This window comes from Rhizopus delemar, genomic scaffold (genome assembly GCF_000149305.1).
Source record: "Rhizopus delemar RA 99-880 supercont3.1 genomic scaffold, whole genome shotgun sequence".
NCBI classification, from domain to species: domain Eukaryota; kingdom Fungi; phylum Mucoromycota; class Mucoromycetes; order Mucorales; family Rhizopodaceae; genus Rhizopus; species Rhizopus delemar.
In genome coordinates, this window is record NW_027137827.1 from 2284964 (window position 1) to 2299725 (window position 14762).

At 33.8% G+C, this 14762-nt stretch overlaps 6 protein-coding genes across 6 annotated transcripts; 4 read left to right on the plus strand and 2 right to left on the minus strand.

Moving 5' to 3' along the window:
• Window positions 1–4283: 4283 nt before the first annotated feature.
• RO3G_00899 (uncharacterized protein) lies at window positions 4284–4987 on the plus strand (the record flags this gene model as incomplete). Its single annotated transcript, XM_067655490.1, has 3 exons — window positions 4284–4314; window positions 4376–4435; window positions 4494–4987. 3 exons carry the CDS (start codon window positions 4284–4286, stop codon window positions 4985–4987), a joined length of 585 nt encoding a protein of 194 aa, XP_067511591.1.
• Window positions 4988–5471: 484 nt separating this feature from the next.
• On the plus strand, window positions 5472–6187 carry RO3G_00900 (uncharacterized protein; the record flags this gene model as incomplete). Its single annotated transcript, XM_067655491.1, has 3 exons — window positions 5472–5560; window positions 5607–6099; window positions 6140–6187. 3 exons carry the CDS (start codon window positions 5472–5474, stop codon window positions 6185–6187), a joined length of 630 nt encoding a protein of 209 aa, XP_067511592.1.
• Window positions 6188–6665: 478 nt separating this feature from the next.
• RO3G_00901 (Wdr5 protein) lies at window positions 6666–8443 on the minus strand (the record flags this gene model as incomplete). Its single annotated transcript, XM_067655492.1, has 7 exons — window positions 6666–6815; window positions 6861–6888; window positions 7079–7144; window positions 7196–7425; window positions 7482–7645; window positions 7706–7900; window positions 8425–8443. The coding sequence occupies 7 exons, from the start codon at window positions 8441–8443 to the stop codon at window positions 6666–6668; spliced, it is 852 nt and encodes a 283-aa protein (XP_067511593.1).
• A 278-nt stretch (window positions 8444–8721) lies between these two features.
• RO3G_00902 (uncharacterized protein) lies at window positions 8722–10493 on the plus strand (the record flags this gene model as incomplete). Its single annotated transcript, XM_067655493.1, has 6 exons — window positions 8722–8766; window positions 8823–8910; window positions 8977–9351; window positions 9409–9647; window positions 9697–9820; window positions 9874–10493. The coding sequence occupies 6 exons, from the start codon at window positions 8722–8724 to the stop codon at window positions 10491–10493; spliced, it is 1491 nt and encodes a 496-aa protein (XP_067511594.1).
• A 502-nt stretch (window positions 10494–10995) lies between these two features.
• RO3G_00903 (uncharacterized protein) lies at window positions 10996–11519 on the plus strand (the record flags this gene model as incomplete). The annotated part of the gene is made up of 3 exons (XM_067655494.1): window positions 10996–11151; window positions 11205–11399; window positions 11448–11519. 3 exons carry the CDS (start codon window positions 10996–10998, stop codon window positions 11517–11519), a joined length of 423 nt encoding a protein of 140 aa, XP_067511595.1.
• A 343-nt stretch (window positions 11520–11862) lies between these two features.
• RO3G_00904 (uncharacterized protein) lies at window positions 11863–14490 on the minus strand (the record flags this gene model as incomplete). Its single annotated transcript, XM_067655495.1, has 7 exons — window positions 11863–12045; window positions 12101–12258; window positions 12310–12397; window positions 12555–13143; window positions 13195–13584; window positions 13636–13848; window positions 13955–14490. The coding sequence occupies 7 exons, from the start codon at window positions 14488–14490 to the stop codon at window positions 11863–11865; spliced, it is 2157 nt and encodes a 718-aa protein (XP_067511596.1).
• Window positions 14491–14762: the final 272 nt, after the last annotated feature.

Sequence of the window (14762 nt, forward strand, 5' to 3'; positions counted from 1 at the left end):
AAATGTATTTATCCCAATGCAAGATTCAATGAAAAAAGAAACTGACAAATTACGAATACTATTACTTTAATTGATAAAGTACGATGCTTTAAAAGAAGCAATTCAAAGGTGTTCGTTAAAAAAGAAGATGCTCTTGTATTATAAAGTAGAGGCAGTTGCTTAGTCTATTGGTCTGCTGAGCGGCGATAGGGCCTGAAGAAAAAGTTACTAAAATGACCTAAACTAGATAAGTGACAGTGAAGTGCTCATTACAGAAACTATAAATTTGAAGAGCAGTATTAGGAATTGCCGAAGCTAGGGAGATGGCGATGATGAAAGTTGATCAAAAAATCTCAGTTGAAGATCATTCTAAAGATGACTCACTGCGTGAAATCTTGTAAACGATTTTGTACAATATTAAGATCAAGTTTGTCAACGTTTTAAGGGTTTAACAATATTAATGTCTCTTTTTCAGAACTATTGTACTATTAGCAATAATAGAAAACACGTGCTCACTGACAAAGATGACTTGAATCTTCATATTTCCATAGGTTTCAGCAGACCTACAAGATCCTTAACAGTAGAGAAACTTTATGGCAAAAGAATTGAGTTTTGTAAAAAGTAGACTTTGATATGAAGGTCAGTGCAATAAGTGCGTTGCATATTCTCATAGACAGTTTGGAAAAATATGGATTTCGTGCTCAATCGTTTAGATTACTTGATATCTGATCTAACCATATGATAATAGTCACTCAAAGAAGTTTTTTTTTTATTTATTTTTTTTTACGTATACTTGCTGTATATGGTGATATATACATGCTCAAAATGCTGAAAATGAAAAAAAGGCTGATCAACAATGTTTTGGTCCATATATCCCAAGTGGTTACATATCTTTCCATGCTAAAACACTGTTAAACACTGAACCATGCATTTTAGGACTTGTAGAGGAAAAAGAAATCAATTTGAGATGGAATTATGAACTGGTTTCATCTTCCATTCTATGTTGTATTGCCTCATTCTTAAATTACAATAGTATAATATCAAGTAATGCAGAGATTTATTGATCGAAACAGCTTATTATCTTTTTATAATAAGTTCTCCTTTTTCTTTTATTTATTTTTTGCTCTTTAAACCTGTTACGTTCTCGATTAATAATTGATGCGCAAATCTTTTTTTATACGACAAAAAAAAAAAAAAAAAAAAAAAAAAAAAAAAAAAGAGAGAGAATGACAACCAGTATTTGTATGATTGCTTGTGGGACTTTTATCAAAACCACCGACTGAGTTGTATCAAACCTGTCAATTAAATTTGAAATCCATGTTTTTCTCTAAAAAAAACCACCAGCTGTTACCTTGCGCTATGTGTCCCTTTATACAATAAAATTTTGCAATATAACGAGATTACTTTAACTTTTTCTAATTTTCTTTTTGAGCCGTGTATTAAAGTACCTTCATCGATTTACGTAGATATAGGTTGATGATCCTATATCTTTCTTTATCAAGTAGAATATAAAGTGGAAATTTCTAAAGCATTACATGTATGGCAACTGAGGTGAAATGGAGCATATTGATCTCTGGTATCACATGTTTTTCTATATGCATTAGTCATTTAAAATCGCTGCACAATCGGCTATTTCTGAAAGATAGCTGCGGTCTTCCAGTTCATAGATTCAGACAGTAGCCTATGTTATACGTATTTTTCTCCGTTGAGCTCAGTTGTTAGAATATTAATAGTGGTGTCACATTAAGAATCATGTAGTTAATAGTTGCTTATTCGATGAAGCCTGAAGCGCATCTTAAGTAACATAATACTTCTAGACTCATTTTCTATCTTCCTAGCGCTGGGCAGATATTTGCAAAATATGATTTCTAATCATGGTCGCATTCTTGACGCTCATGTTTTCATACTTTTAGTCATATGTGTAGTGTGAAGAGGAAGGATATATAACATTCTAGAACTAAACACCTTCTGAAGCTAATTCGTCTCAAACCCTTAATTGATTCAATCAAGATACTTTCTAGTCTTCTTGGTTTGCAATACACTCCATTGTCGCTTTTCTCATAAGCTTGATGGTTCCAAGTTCAATTACTTATTTGTTTCATTTACAGCTTTTAGCCTTACTGTTTAAACCCGTGCCTCCGTCGTCAATGAAATAATCATAATCTTTATTTTTCCTTATTCAAACGCCCCACTTTAGCTTTTTCTACTCCTCGCTTCCCTCTTGAAACCTTCTCCAAACCTTTTCTCGTTCTAATATTGTTTCCGTTGCATTTGTAGCCTTTACTGCTTCTGGTCTATTTCCTCCCATAGTCATATCCACTGAACTGAATTTAATCGTCTCGTTTTCTAATTTTGTTGGATACCCCATATCCTCTGCTCTTCTCTACTATGTCTTCTTCTACGCTAATGATGTTCTCTTGACAGTGTCTATTTATACATTTAAAATCATTTTTCATTTTATTTAGCCATTATACATTGCTTTTATTTTACAAGTCGTATTCCTCCTAGATGTGTGCTACCCAAATTTCGTTTTAATATAGTTTAAATCTATTCAAAAAAAAAATGATACAATCAATTTAAAGCCAAAGTTCCTTTCTTTTTATTATGAATCCTATTACTTTAAACGATTTTCTGTATATTTATGCTTGTAAAAAATAAAATAAAAAAAGTAATATTTTTATGTCTATCGTAAGAAAACTTGAAAGACTCAGGTTGAGTAAAATATAATTCTCTTAAAATTGTATTTTGAAGCAAATTTCGTCAACTTGGGGATTCTTTTAGTTTAACAAAGGAAAGTAGTACCAAGTATAAATTTTATATTTTTTTCCTATTTGTATGCGAAATAATCTCTCAGCCCTTGAAGGCCTTAATCCTAGGGCTAGTCTAAACTGAAATACGCGTTTTTTTTTTTTTTTTTTTTTTTTTTTTTAATTTTGCAAAAACAAAAGGGAAAGCGTCACCTCTAGTCTTTGGATATATATAAAAAAAGCATCATACTGATGTATGTATATTTACAATGATGAAGCTGGATGCTCATTATGACACTTGTTCAACACAAATATATGGCAATGGGTATATAATGAGCAAATTTAGAATGATAGCCATATCTCATGAGTTTCATTATTGTTTGTACGTGTTTTCTACCTAATACAAACTCAAGTGCAATTTTGTTGTTCAGCTCTTCTTTTGTGTATTTCAGATCAGATGTGAACAGACGTATCTTTTGAGAAACGATATAAACATATGAAGTGTGTCAAAGCCTTATAGAAAAAGAGCAGCAACTTCTTTTTATTGATTACACTATTATGAGAATGTTAAAAATACAGAAAGAACATCATTATTGAAGTAAAAGAAATCTTTCCAAGAAACTGTCTCATTTCTGAAACCATTTAATTGTTACATGAATGCTAGATTTTTTTTAAAAAGCATTAAGAACAAGTTTGCTTTGATATGAATATGATTTCAATCCTTATATTATGTAAGCTTTTGTAATTTGCCAAATCTTTCAAATTTACCTTCTTTTAATAAGAAACAGATCATTTAGGAAATAAACGAATTTGGACGTTATGGCATACTATGATAAAGGCTGGTTTAATTTAACTTGGGATTCTTTATATTTTTGTAGGAACTTTCTGTTAAAAGTATAATATGTAAAAACACACCAAATGAATGAAAAATAAAAAAGGATCGATATCAAATCAAAGAGATTCCTTTTGCCTGTTTTGAGTTCTAACAACGAGAGAACCTTTATTTTTTTAGTATATCTTTTAGCGAAATAAAGGTATTGTTTGAACCATACAGACATGTACTTCAAGTAAGTTCTGTGAGTAAAAAGAAACTTTTGAGTGTACTAGAGTGCACTTTCTATTAAAAAAAACTTGTTATTGGTATCCAGTGTATATGTGTAACCAATTGTCATATGTCATTTATTGGAAAATCTACGCCGCTCATTTAGTGCCCTTTGTGTATAAAGTCGCGTCTTTGGCTAAAATGATAGTAATATATTTCAAATATATTTAAATAAAATTTTGTGTGTGCACGTATCATCTTTCTAATATCAAAAGCACTATATGCTCTTCACTTGATAAAATACATTGTCGCGTAAGTTCTTTTTTCAGCAGTTTATAAAAACCTTCAAAAGCCCGCTGTGTTTTAATGCAAAACCTTTTTTTTGCTCGGATACTTCACTTGGAAAGGCATTTACTTGTTGTGAAACGATTTAAAACAAGCTACAAAAATAGAGTACATGATTTAAAAACCCTTTTTCTTTTTTCTTTTCTTTTTTTAAAAAAATATCTTTAAAAATGTCATACGGTGAAGCCGATTCTTATCAAGGTAAATATAGAAGAGAAAAAAGAAAGATTGAGAAAATTTAATAATTTAAATGAACTTTAAGGGGCAGAAGCATCCCAAGTATCTCGTTACGCTAAGCAACACGCTCAATACAACGATGACAGTAAGTAGTTGGAGAAAGAAGGGTCTTTACAAAAAAAGAAAACTAAGCCTTTTATTAGGCGATGACGAAAATGGTGTCTTTTCTCAAGCTTATCACCATGTCATGAACCGTAAAGATGAACACAAAGAAGTTGATGAGGACGAAGCTCAGCAAGCTGCCAGTGCTCACGACCAAATCTATAACCAAAACGGTGGTCAGCCTAATCAAGAACACTCCTCTCGTGATCTTGGTTCTGCCGCAGCCATGCAAGCCTTCAAGATGTTTTCTGGTGGAGGAGGAAATGGAGGTAGCAGTGAGTTGATCGGTTTAGCTATGGGTGAGGCACAAAAGCTTTTCAACGCCCAAGGTGGCGGAGGAGCTAATCAGGCTGAGATGCTTCAAGCTGCTGCTGGAATGGCCATGAAGCTCTTGATGACACAACAAAAAGGAAGCAGTGGTGGAAGTGGTAGTGGATTGGATGCTGTCATGGGTATCTTGGGTAGCCTTGGTGGTGGTGCTCAAAAGCAAGAAAGTAGTGGAGGAATTGCTGGTATGCTTGGCAAATTTTTGTAATACTTTTAATCTCATGGTGTAACCAATGTAATAACTTGTTAAATAAATAAATAAAAGTTCCCCTTCATAAACTACAAGAAAATGCATCCGTGTAAAAGAGAGAGGGAGAGAAAAGATAGTAATATGCATGGATGTTAATTATTTTTTAATTTTTCTATATAAGCTATATTTCTATTTTTTACACTTCTCCTTTTTTAAAATGATTTTCTTTTTATGTTTAACCATTATATTCTGTCCTCCCCTTTTTTTTTAACTCTTTTTTTTTTTTTTTTAAAAAAAAATAAATAAATAAGAGATGTATGAAGGAAAAAAAGATAAAACCAAAGATTATTCCTTAGGTTTACACAGTGCCTGTATGAATGGCAATGTTGGTAAATTATGAAAAGAAAAAGAAATTTGACATCATGTTCACTGTTCAATATTAGGTTTAGTAAAGTTTGCTCTTGACCATGGAGCACCTATAGATTCTGTTGTGAATGGCTTCATGCCGCTTCAATTAGCCTGTATTAGCGATAATCACATTGCAGTTGTTCAATATCTTATTGACAGAGGAGCTGATGTCAATGCTCAAAAGTAAGAATATGTCCGTATAACCTCATTATATTTATTGTTACTTTAGGTGGCCCAAAAAACACAGTGCAGATAAGTCACAAGCTGTTGCAGGAGCTACAGGCTCAACTGCTTTACATGTTGCTTGTGCCAACGGTTGTACAAAAATAGTCGATTTATTATTAAGGAATGGAGCAAGAATTGATGTAAAAGATAAATATGGATCGAGACCTATTGATGTCGCAGCAGCAAAGAATCACGTAGAAATTGTTAAATTATTAGACACATTTGGTGCTATGCAAGCCATGATGCAAGAAGTAAACACTGGCAATAAAAAAAAACCTGAAAGAAGAGAAGTAATTGGGCGGCATTCGATAGATAATGCATATATGTCAAGAACAGAGAGATTACGTAGACCTAGTTTACCTTCTGTATTCGAATCACAAAAATTGGATATACCTGATATCTCTACTTTACCACCACCAAGACACAGTATTAATACCAGTCGACCCACAGCAGAAGAATTATCAAGATCAAAAAATGACTGGTACAGTCGTGGTGTGGTAAATTACTATGAGGATGAAAATTACCTTCAATCATTAGAAAGAAGAACATATGGGATTAACGGTGAAGGAGGTCGTAGTTCATTAGATACAATTAGACCTAGTATAGAAAATGGGGTGGTACGATGTAGTTCGGATGGCTTAAGAACAACTGCTCTAAAAAATGCAATGGCAGCTAATTTACAAGATGAAGAAGATATTGAGCCTCGTCCATCATTTTGTGAAGAACAAAGGCCAGAGATTGCACCACCTAGAAAGTCAAGTTGGTGGAGTATTAATAGTGAAGAGCGCAAATTGGCAGATGACAATAATAGTAGTAGAACAAGTCTTGATTTCATTAGACCAAGTTTTGATGGAATATCACAATTAGCTAAAAAAAGTATGGAAGGATTATCACGCAAGAGTATAGATGTGGATGAATATGTAAATATAGAGAACAAAAGGAATGTTAAAAATGGATTTCTTTCAAAATGGTGGTCTTCAGCAAATAATAAGAAATAACAATTGTTGATGTATACCCCCTTTATGTATATAATAATGATAATAAAAAAAAATAACAATAATTATTATGCTGTTGGTTGAGACTTATCAAACCAAAGTTTAACTGACTTGTCTTGATCAATTGAACCAGAAGCAATAATATTCATGGTTGGATGACATGCAATACAAAGTACTACATCTGAATGTCCTTCTAGTTTTTGTACAATTTCTTTTGTCTGTAAATTCCAAATAAATATGTTATGATCTTCACTTCCGCTTACAATCCATTTGCCTCCTGTCACACTGAAACTAGCAAATATACAATATTTACTATTTTCATGTCCTCGATAAGTCTTTAAACATTTTCCAGTATGATAATTCCACAGTCGTAAAGTATTATCTAGTGTAGATGCAAGGATATATTTACCATTAGGCGAGAATTTAACAAAAGATCTACTATCTATTAGCTTCCATTGTAGATAATAATAAAATAACTTACACAGGTGGATTATCATCATCAACCAATGTCTTTAAACATTGCCCACTTGCTGTATCCCAAATACGACTGTAAATATTGAGTTAATAAGTTGTGATAATTGTTTGTAACTATACTTACATTAAACCATCATGACTACAACTAACAATCATAGTACCATCTCTATTAAAATGAACTGCAGAGACAGGATCTGAGTGTGCGGGCAATGTCTTCATACATTTTCCCTTCTTAACATCCCAAATCTTGATACTTTCATCAAATGAGCCAGAAACAATCAAATTGGATTGGGGATTGTAATTCACACAAAACACATAATTTGTATGTCCTTTTAATATTTTGATGGTATCTCTCTATCACAGTAATAAGAATACGATAAAGCCATATAACAATTTCTTTTATAACTTACAGTAGCGAGACTCCAAATACGAATTGTTCTATCATCAGAAGCAGAGCATAAATTTTGAGAATCTGAAGACCAAGCAACATCAGAAAGACCTTGAGTATGACCCTCTAAAGTAGCTTCATACTTTCCGTCCAACGCATGCCAAATTTTAATCGTTTTATCGGCAGCTTAATAAAACAATAAAGTGCCATTATTATCACGGTTAAGAATAACAAGAATATACTTACAGCTGCTAGCAAGCCATTTACCATCAGGAGAGAATTTAACACTAGAAACAGACATACGATGTCCTACCAAGGAATACTTTAATTCATATTGAGGTTTACGTTGGTCTACTTTTGGTTTCTGGTCTGCTTCATGTTTCTTTTCGATAGGTCCTACTTCTGAGTTTTCTTCTTCTCTAGGTCTTTTTTCGCTGTCCACTGATTATAATATAAGAACTTGTTATTTAATATAGAAATCAACTTACTTTTTGTAAGAAAATTTGTATGTTATAAAAAGAAAAAAAAAAAAAAAAAGCAATGTAAAAAAATCCAAAGAATTTTCTAGTGACTGTTTCGTGTAAAGACACCCCAATACTGTAAAAAAGAAGAGAATCCAGATTTCAATACACTGTAGATCGAACTATGAATTATCTTTTATACAAATAGATTTATTATAAATTGTAAAAAAACGACGATACTAAGAAAAAAAAAAGGATTATGGTTATAAAATTGAAAAAGAGCTTGTTTTGTAACTTAAAATAAGGAAGTTATATAAAAATAGCATATAAAGAAGAGACAAATCAATGTCAAGGATAACGATGACAATCAAGATAAATCTCGGCCTTCTTGTATGATTGATTTATGTTTAAAAGCTGCCATCACAATAGTGAAGTTAGCATAAAAAACTTAATTAAAAAATGCTGTCAGCCTTTTCTATTTAAAGTTGCTTAAAGGTTCTTTACTTTGAAGCTGCCATGACATGTTCCTTTGACTCACAGAAAAGACATATCCCAATTGGGAATCCTTCCTTTTAGGGTAATTTCATTTCTAACGCTTAAATAATCATTTCATATACCGAACTTCTTCACACGATTAAAAAATAAACCAGTGCCCGCAATAAGATATATAATCAATCAATTTGTTTTAATTTTTTTTTCTTCTTTTTTGCTTTTTTTTTAATGCTTAAATCTGCTTTGCAGACAAACTATATTAGAGCTTGTTTAAACCCTTCACGTAAACCCTTTATTAAAAAATTTAATATGGCTACTGCAAGATCTATCATTACCACTACCGATGTACCCAAGGTATGAATGTAGTATGACGCGAATTCGTTTTTTTGTAAACTAACCAGATAATCTAGCTTAAAGATCCAAGCTTACTCAAACATGCTGCTTTCATTAATAATGAATGGACAAACAAGAATACAAATGAAAAATTTTCTGTATTAGGTAATAAATAAATAAAAAAAAAGGTCTTTTTATTAATCCACGTCTACTTTTCTTTCCGGTACATAGATCCTGCTACTGATAAGGAAATCGGTCAATTACCAGACTTGGGAGCCCAAGGAACCAAGGAAGCCATTCAAGTAGCTGCTGAAGCATTCAAATCATGGTCTACCACTACAGGCAAAGAACGACATGATCTTTTGCTCAAATGGTATAGACTGATCATGGATAACCAAGAAGATTTGGCTACCATCTTAACTTGGGAAAATGGTAAAACATTGACAGAGGCAAAAGGTGAAGTGGCTTATGGTGCCTCTTTCTTTGAATGGTTTGCTGAAGAGGCCGTTCGTACCTATGGTACCGTCATTCCTTCCCACATCCCTCATCAGCGTTTTATTACCATCAAGCAACCTGTAGGTGTGGTGGGTATCATTACGCCTTGGAGTAAGTTTTGATTCGGTTTTATGTCATTATTGAGAGTGCTCAAGACTGTATGTATAGATTTCCCTATTGCTATGATCACACGTAAAGTAGGAGCCGCTTTGGCTGCTGGCTGTACTTGTGTTATTAAGCCTGGCGCAGAGACTCCTTATTCTGCATTGGCGTTATGTGAACTTGCTCAGCGTGTAGGTATCCCTGCTGGTGTTGTCAATGTTGTTACCACACACAAAAATGTAGCTGAAGTCGGCAAAGAATTATGTACAAACCCTACCGTTAGAAAAATATCATTCACTGGATCAGTAAACAAAAAAAATTTTTTTAATAGTAATATTTATATTTTGTATATAGACTGCGGTTGGTAAACTTTTAATGTCACAATCATCCAGTACAATGAAGAAGGTGTCTATGGAGCTGGGTGGTAATGCTGCCTTTATTGTCTTTGATGATGCAGATGTACAAGCTGCTGTAGATGGTAATAAAAGAAGAAAAAGAAAAAGAGATGTATGAAAGACTTATTTGTATCAGCTATTATCGCTTGTAAATTCAGAGGTACAGGCCAAACGTGTGTATCAGCCAACCGTATCTATGTCCAAAAGGGCATCTATAAAGAACTCTCCAGTGTTCTTTCTCAAAAAGTCAGTCAATTCAAAGTCGGTCACGGCTTCCATACTGACACAACCCACGGCCCTCTAATCAATGAAAAGAGTGTTGAAAAAGTCAAGAATCATGTTGAAGATGCGGTCAGTAAGGGAGCTGAGGTCTTGACGGGCGGTAAGCATCTTGGTGGTAGCTTTTTTGAGCCTACCGTCTTGGGTGGTATGAAGAAAAATATGGTGATTCATGCCGAAGAAACCTTTGGTCCTGTAGCTGCTTTGTTTGAATTTGACTCTGAAGATGAGGTGATTTCCCTGGCTAATGATACTAGCTTTGGTTTGGCTAGTTACTTCTTCTCTCGTGACGTGGGACGTTGTTGGAGAGTGGCTGAACGTTTGGAATCGGGTATGGTGGGGGTCAATACAGGTATTATTTCTAATTGCTATGCACCTTTTGGAGGCGTCAAAGAAAGTGGCCTTGGTAGAGAAGGCTCACAGTTTGGTATTGATGATTATACACACATCAAGTATATCAATATGGGTGGTATTTAAGATGTAATTTATAATAAAGACAATGTACATAACTTTGATGATTACTTTTTTTTTGATTGTACGATATGATCGGAGTCTAAATAATAAGGGTTATGCTTGAACATGCATCACTTGTTTTTTTTTTTTTTTTTCTTTTTCTTTTTAAAAAAAAATTAAAAGAAAAATGTCACTTATTTACGGCCTCGTTGCCAAAGGATCTACTATCTTGGCTGAACATATGAACAGCAGTGGGAACTTTGCTACTGGTTAGAGAAAAAAAAAAAGCACATAAGAAAGGGCTTGGCATATCTACATTCTGCTATTGTCCTTTGTATATAAAAGTGATTATTTACTAACGAATATCCAATACAGTGACCCAAGCTATTCTTGAAAAGATTCCACCCAACAATTCCAAGCTTACTTACGTCTATGATAGGTAAAATATTTGCAACACATGCGGACAATATAATAATAGAGATGTAGATATCTGTTTCATTATATCTGTGAAGATGGTATTACCTACATGTGCATGGCTGATGATTCCTTTGGCCGTCGTATTCCTTTCATCTTTCTTCAAGATCTAAAAGAAAAGTTTTTGTCTACTTTTGGTAAACACCGAGCTCTTGAAGCTCCTCCTTATGGATTAAATGAATTTTCTCGTGTGATTGAAAAACAAATGGTATGATTTGTGATGAGAATAGTAATCATAAAATTTTATTCATGATATAATAGGAATATTATTCAACAAATCCAAGTGCAGATCGATTGAAACAAGTTCACGGGGAAATTGAACAAGTAAAAGACGTCATGGTTCATAACATTGAAAGAGTCTTGGAGAGAGGTGAACGTATTGAATTATTAGTTGATAAAACAGATAATTTAAATCAACAAGCATTTGCTTTTAAAAAGAGAAGCACTCAATTAAAGGTAAAGCGTAGTCATTGTATGTATTCTCTTTTTCTGATTGTTTTTTAGCGTGCAATGTGGTGGAAGAATACAAAGATCGTTGCTTTGATCATTGTTGTTTGTTTCGTAAGTTTATTTTAAATGATGTTCTTTGTTTGTGCTGATTGCTTCCAATAGGTAATCGCATACTTTATTGCTACATCTGTTTGTGGATTTCCAGGTATAAAAAAAAAATGCAAATGCTGTATAAATTAGTTTTATCTAACCCTGGTTATTGTCACTAGTCTTTCAATCATGTAGAGCTTCGAATCCCTCAACCCCTCCTCCTGAACAATAAACCCCAACAATTAATTATTCCCCTCCTCTTCAAACAAATAAAAGAAAATCTTTTTTCTTTTTAATTTTTTGTATCTAAAAAAATCTAATGATGTTGTAATAAAATATATGCATTCGTGTGTATGTGTATGTGTATAGGTTGAGATGCTTAAGATGAAGGAGGAGGATTAACATCATTTGCTACTGCTTCTGCTGCTTCTTGAGTTGCCTTTGCTTTTAATTCTTGTGCTTTTTCTAAATCAAACCTTTCCTTTGCTCGAACCACTTTGGATTGAATATAAAAAGAACCTCCCTTTGAAGGATCGTTGGCATTAAACAGATGATCATAATTCTACTTTATTGCATGAGACATAAAGCACATCAAAAGAGATTAGTTTCTTTTTTACCTTTGTGATTTTAGAAAGATCTGCTTCTTTATTCACATTTAAAATTTGACAAGCTTCTTCCATGGACATGCCTGTTTTACGAGTCAAAGCATCCAATACAGCTTCTTTTGTGCCTGCCTTTGCATTAGAAACAGGATTGCCTCCATTCTTTGCAGCATCTAAAAAAATGGGTTAAGGTTTTTATAGATAATTATTCACAGTAGCTTTACTAGCAGCAGCTTGTTTGTAGGCAGCGACAAATGCTCTTGTTACTACGGATCCTAATGAAACGACGATTTGTGCAATAATTCTAGCAGACTATTATGAATTTTAATAAAAGTTCTTTCAATGATTTATTAGATCTGATTTGATTATACCATTTATAAATTAAAAAAGTAAAGTATAGATGTAGCAAGGCCCAGCCTTGTTTTTAGATTGTGTTGACGGGATTTAAATAAAGAGCGAATTTTGTTACAGCCTCCTTGACAGTGGCAAGATAATCAACAATAGAACTGATAGAAGGGTGGCCTTGGATGACACCATGGACAGCAGTATTAAAGTCAATCTGGTCGATCCTTTCATAAAAGTCTTTCCCGAGAGGTAGCTGCAAGATCTTTTGCTGTAGCTGATTACGAAAGACTGTTTGGTTTTTCTTTTGAAAACAATCTGCTCGTACCAATTTTTTATCCCACTCCACGTCTTGCTGAATCAGCGATTTCAAATAATATATGTGTCTTATAAGCACGTCAGATTCAAAGAGCTGTTGGTGATAATCCAGCACGATCTGAAAGAATTGGTTTCGAAACGTTTCTACCTTGAGCAACTGATTCACTAACGGTCTGCGATCCATGTTTTCTAATAATCCAAACAGATCAATGGTTTTTAATGCATCCCCTGATTCACTTGATTCCTTTTTAGGCACAAGGCTATTTCCAAGTGTTTGGTCCAGGTCGGAAGGTAACCAGATAAGTTTTCCATTCTGATTAAAATCTTGATAGAGTAAATAATTATGCGCAGCACCCAGATACCCATCATTATGACCTAATAATAATTCTAGGGCAAGACTATACATATCTATGAGTTGGGCCTCTATTTCTTTAATCTTTTTTGCTTACTTTTTTAAAAATACAGGCACATCAAGCCTCTTATTCCACTCCTCTTCCAGCTCTTCTATACTGCCATTCCATGACTTTGTATTCTCAATGAATTGAATAAACGAAATCAGTGGATTTAGATCATGAACGCTGGATGTTCTTTCTTGAAGCTTGTAAGCAGATTGATTAGTACATGCTTCAATATAATCCTCTTCATTAGGTCCCAGATAACCTAAATTGGCCCCTAGACGAAGTTTCCCTATAGCCATTGGGTTTTCTTGCATAGCGCCTTGAAATAATGCACCACGTTTATATTTCTCTTCACCTTGTCCAAATGATCTTTTCATGAATGGATTTTTATAATGATCTGCCATTAAATAAAGTCCTTGAGGCTCTTCGTTGATAAATAGACTATGCACATCCGAATCAGTTCTCTCCTTCTCTTTTTATTGTTATTATTACCGAATATAAGAAGCCCTTGCGGTAGGTACTTGAGAAGCATCCAGAATATCATAATATAATTTTTCGCGCATATAACTTGGATCAGTAGCACATGAACGAAGTTTGAATCTTCTGAACCCGTTCAAAGCTTTATTCTTGGCTGATTTATTCTTTGCTGCTTTAGGTAGAACGATACCGTAAGAAAGCTTTTTAAATAACCTTGATGTTTGTCCACTTAACGAAAAACGAGTATTTTTAAATGTATCCAATCTTTTAGTCCTAATACACACACACACACACATTAACAATACATTGAGCAAACATGTATCCATTTCTTTACGTGATACGTGAAATGTTGGCGATGATCTGAATGTCCTCTAAAAGGTTGGCGTGTAACTTTTTAAGATCATCAGGAGCCGTACGAATGTGTAATGTGGGTATTTCATGCATCGGATGAACCTGATCGAGTCGACGATGAGAATAATTTCTGGCAGGCCCCTTAAATCTCATTTTAGGTAAACTTTGTACATGACGCATGGCTTTATCAGTCCGACCATAAAAATCAAATGGTGACGGGGTCTCTCTGTAAAATGTCTCTCGCTCGATCTCATGATTTCTCTCATCCAAGATGACGTATTGGTATCGTTTGAATGAAGAGTGAGGTACGAGCGCTGTATGAATCAGTGGATCCAGGGATTGTTTGTTATCAAGGTGATACAAGTAATCATTGTCGATGTGGACAGCCATCTTGTAAAAATCTAGATTCTTGTTGACTCGATAATTGGGTGCGTGAACCACACTGAATCGAACAGTTGCATTTAAGGCAGTGACCCAAGAGAGATAGAGTGTGAACAAAATGGCTGAATAAACAAGCATCGTGTCACTACAAAAATAAAAAGAAGAAAAACAAAAAAAGAGAGAGAGAAAAGGAAAGGAATGTACAAGGGGTTATTGAATTTATCGTTTGGCCGTGAATCTAACAAAAAGGGGATAATATATATAATTAATCATTGGTATCTCTGAATAACCAAAAGGAAGTCTAGTTTGTAAAACGTATTCATTTTCCTTTTAATGAAAAGAGCCCAATGTTCACTGAAATTTTTATTGAGTGAAAACCGGTGTCAATACCAAGTGATTTGAATGATAGA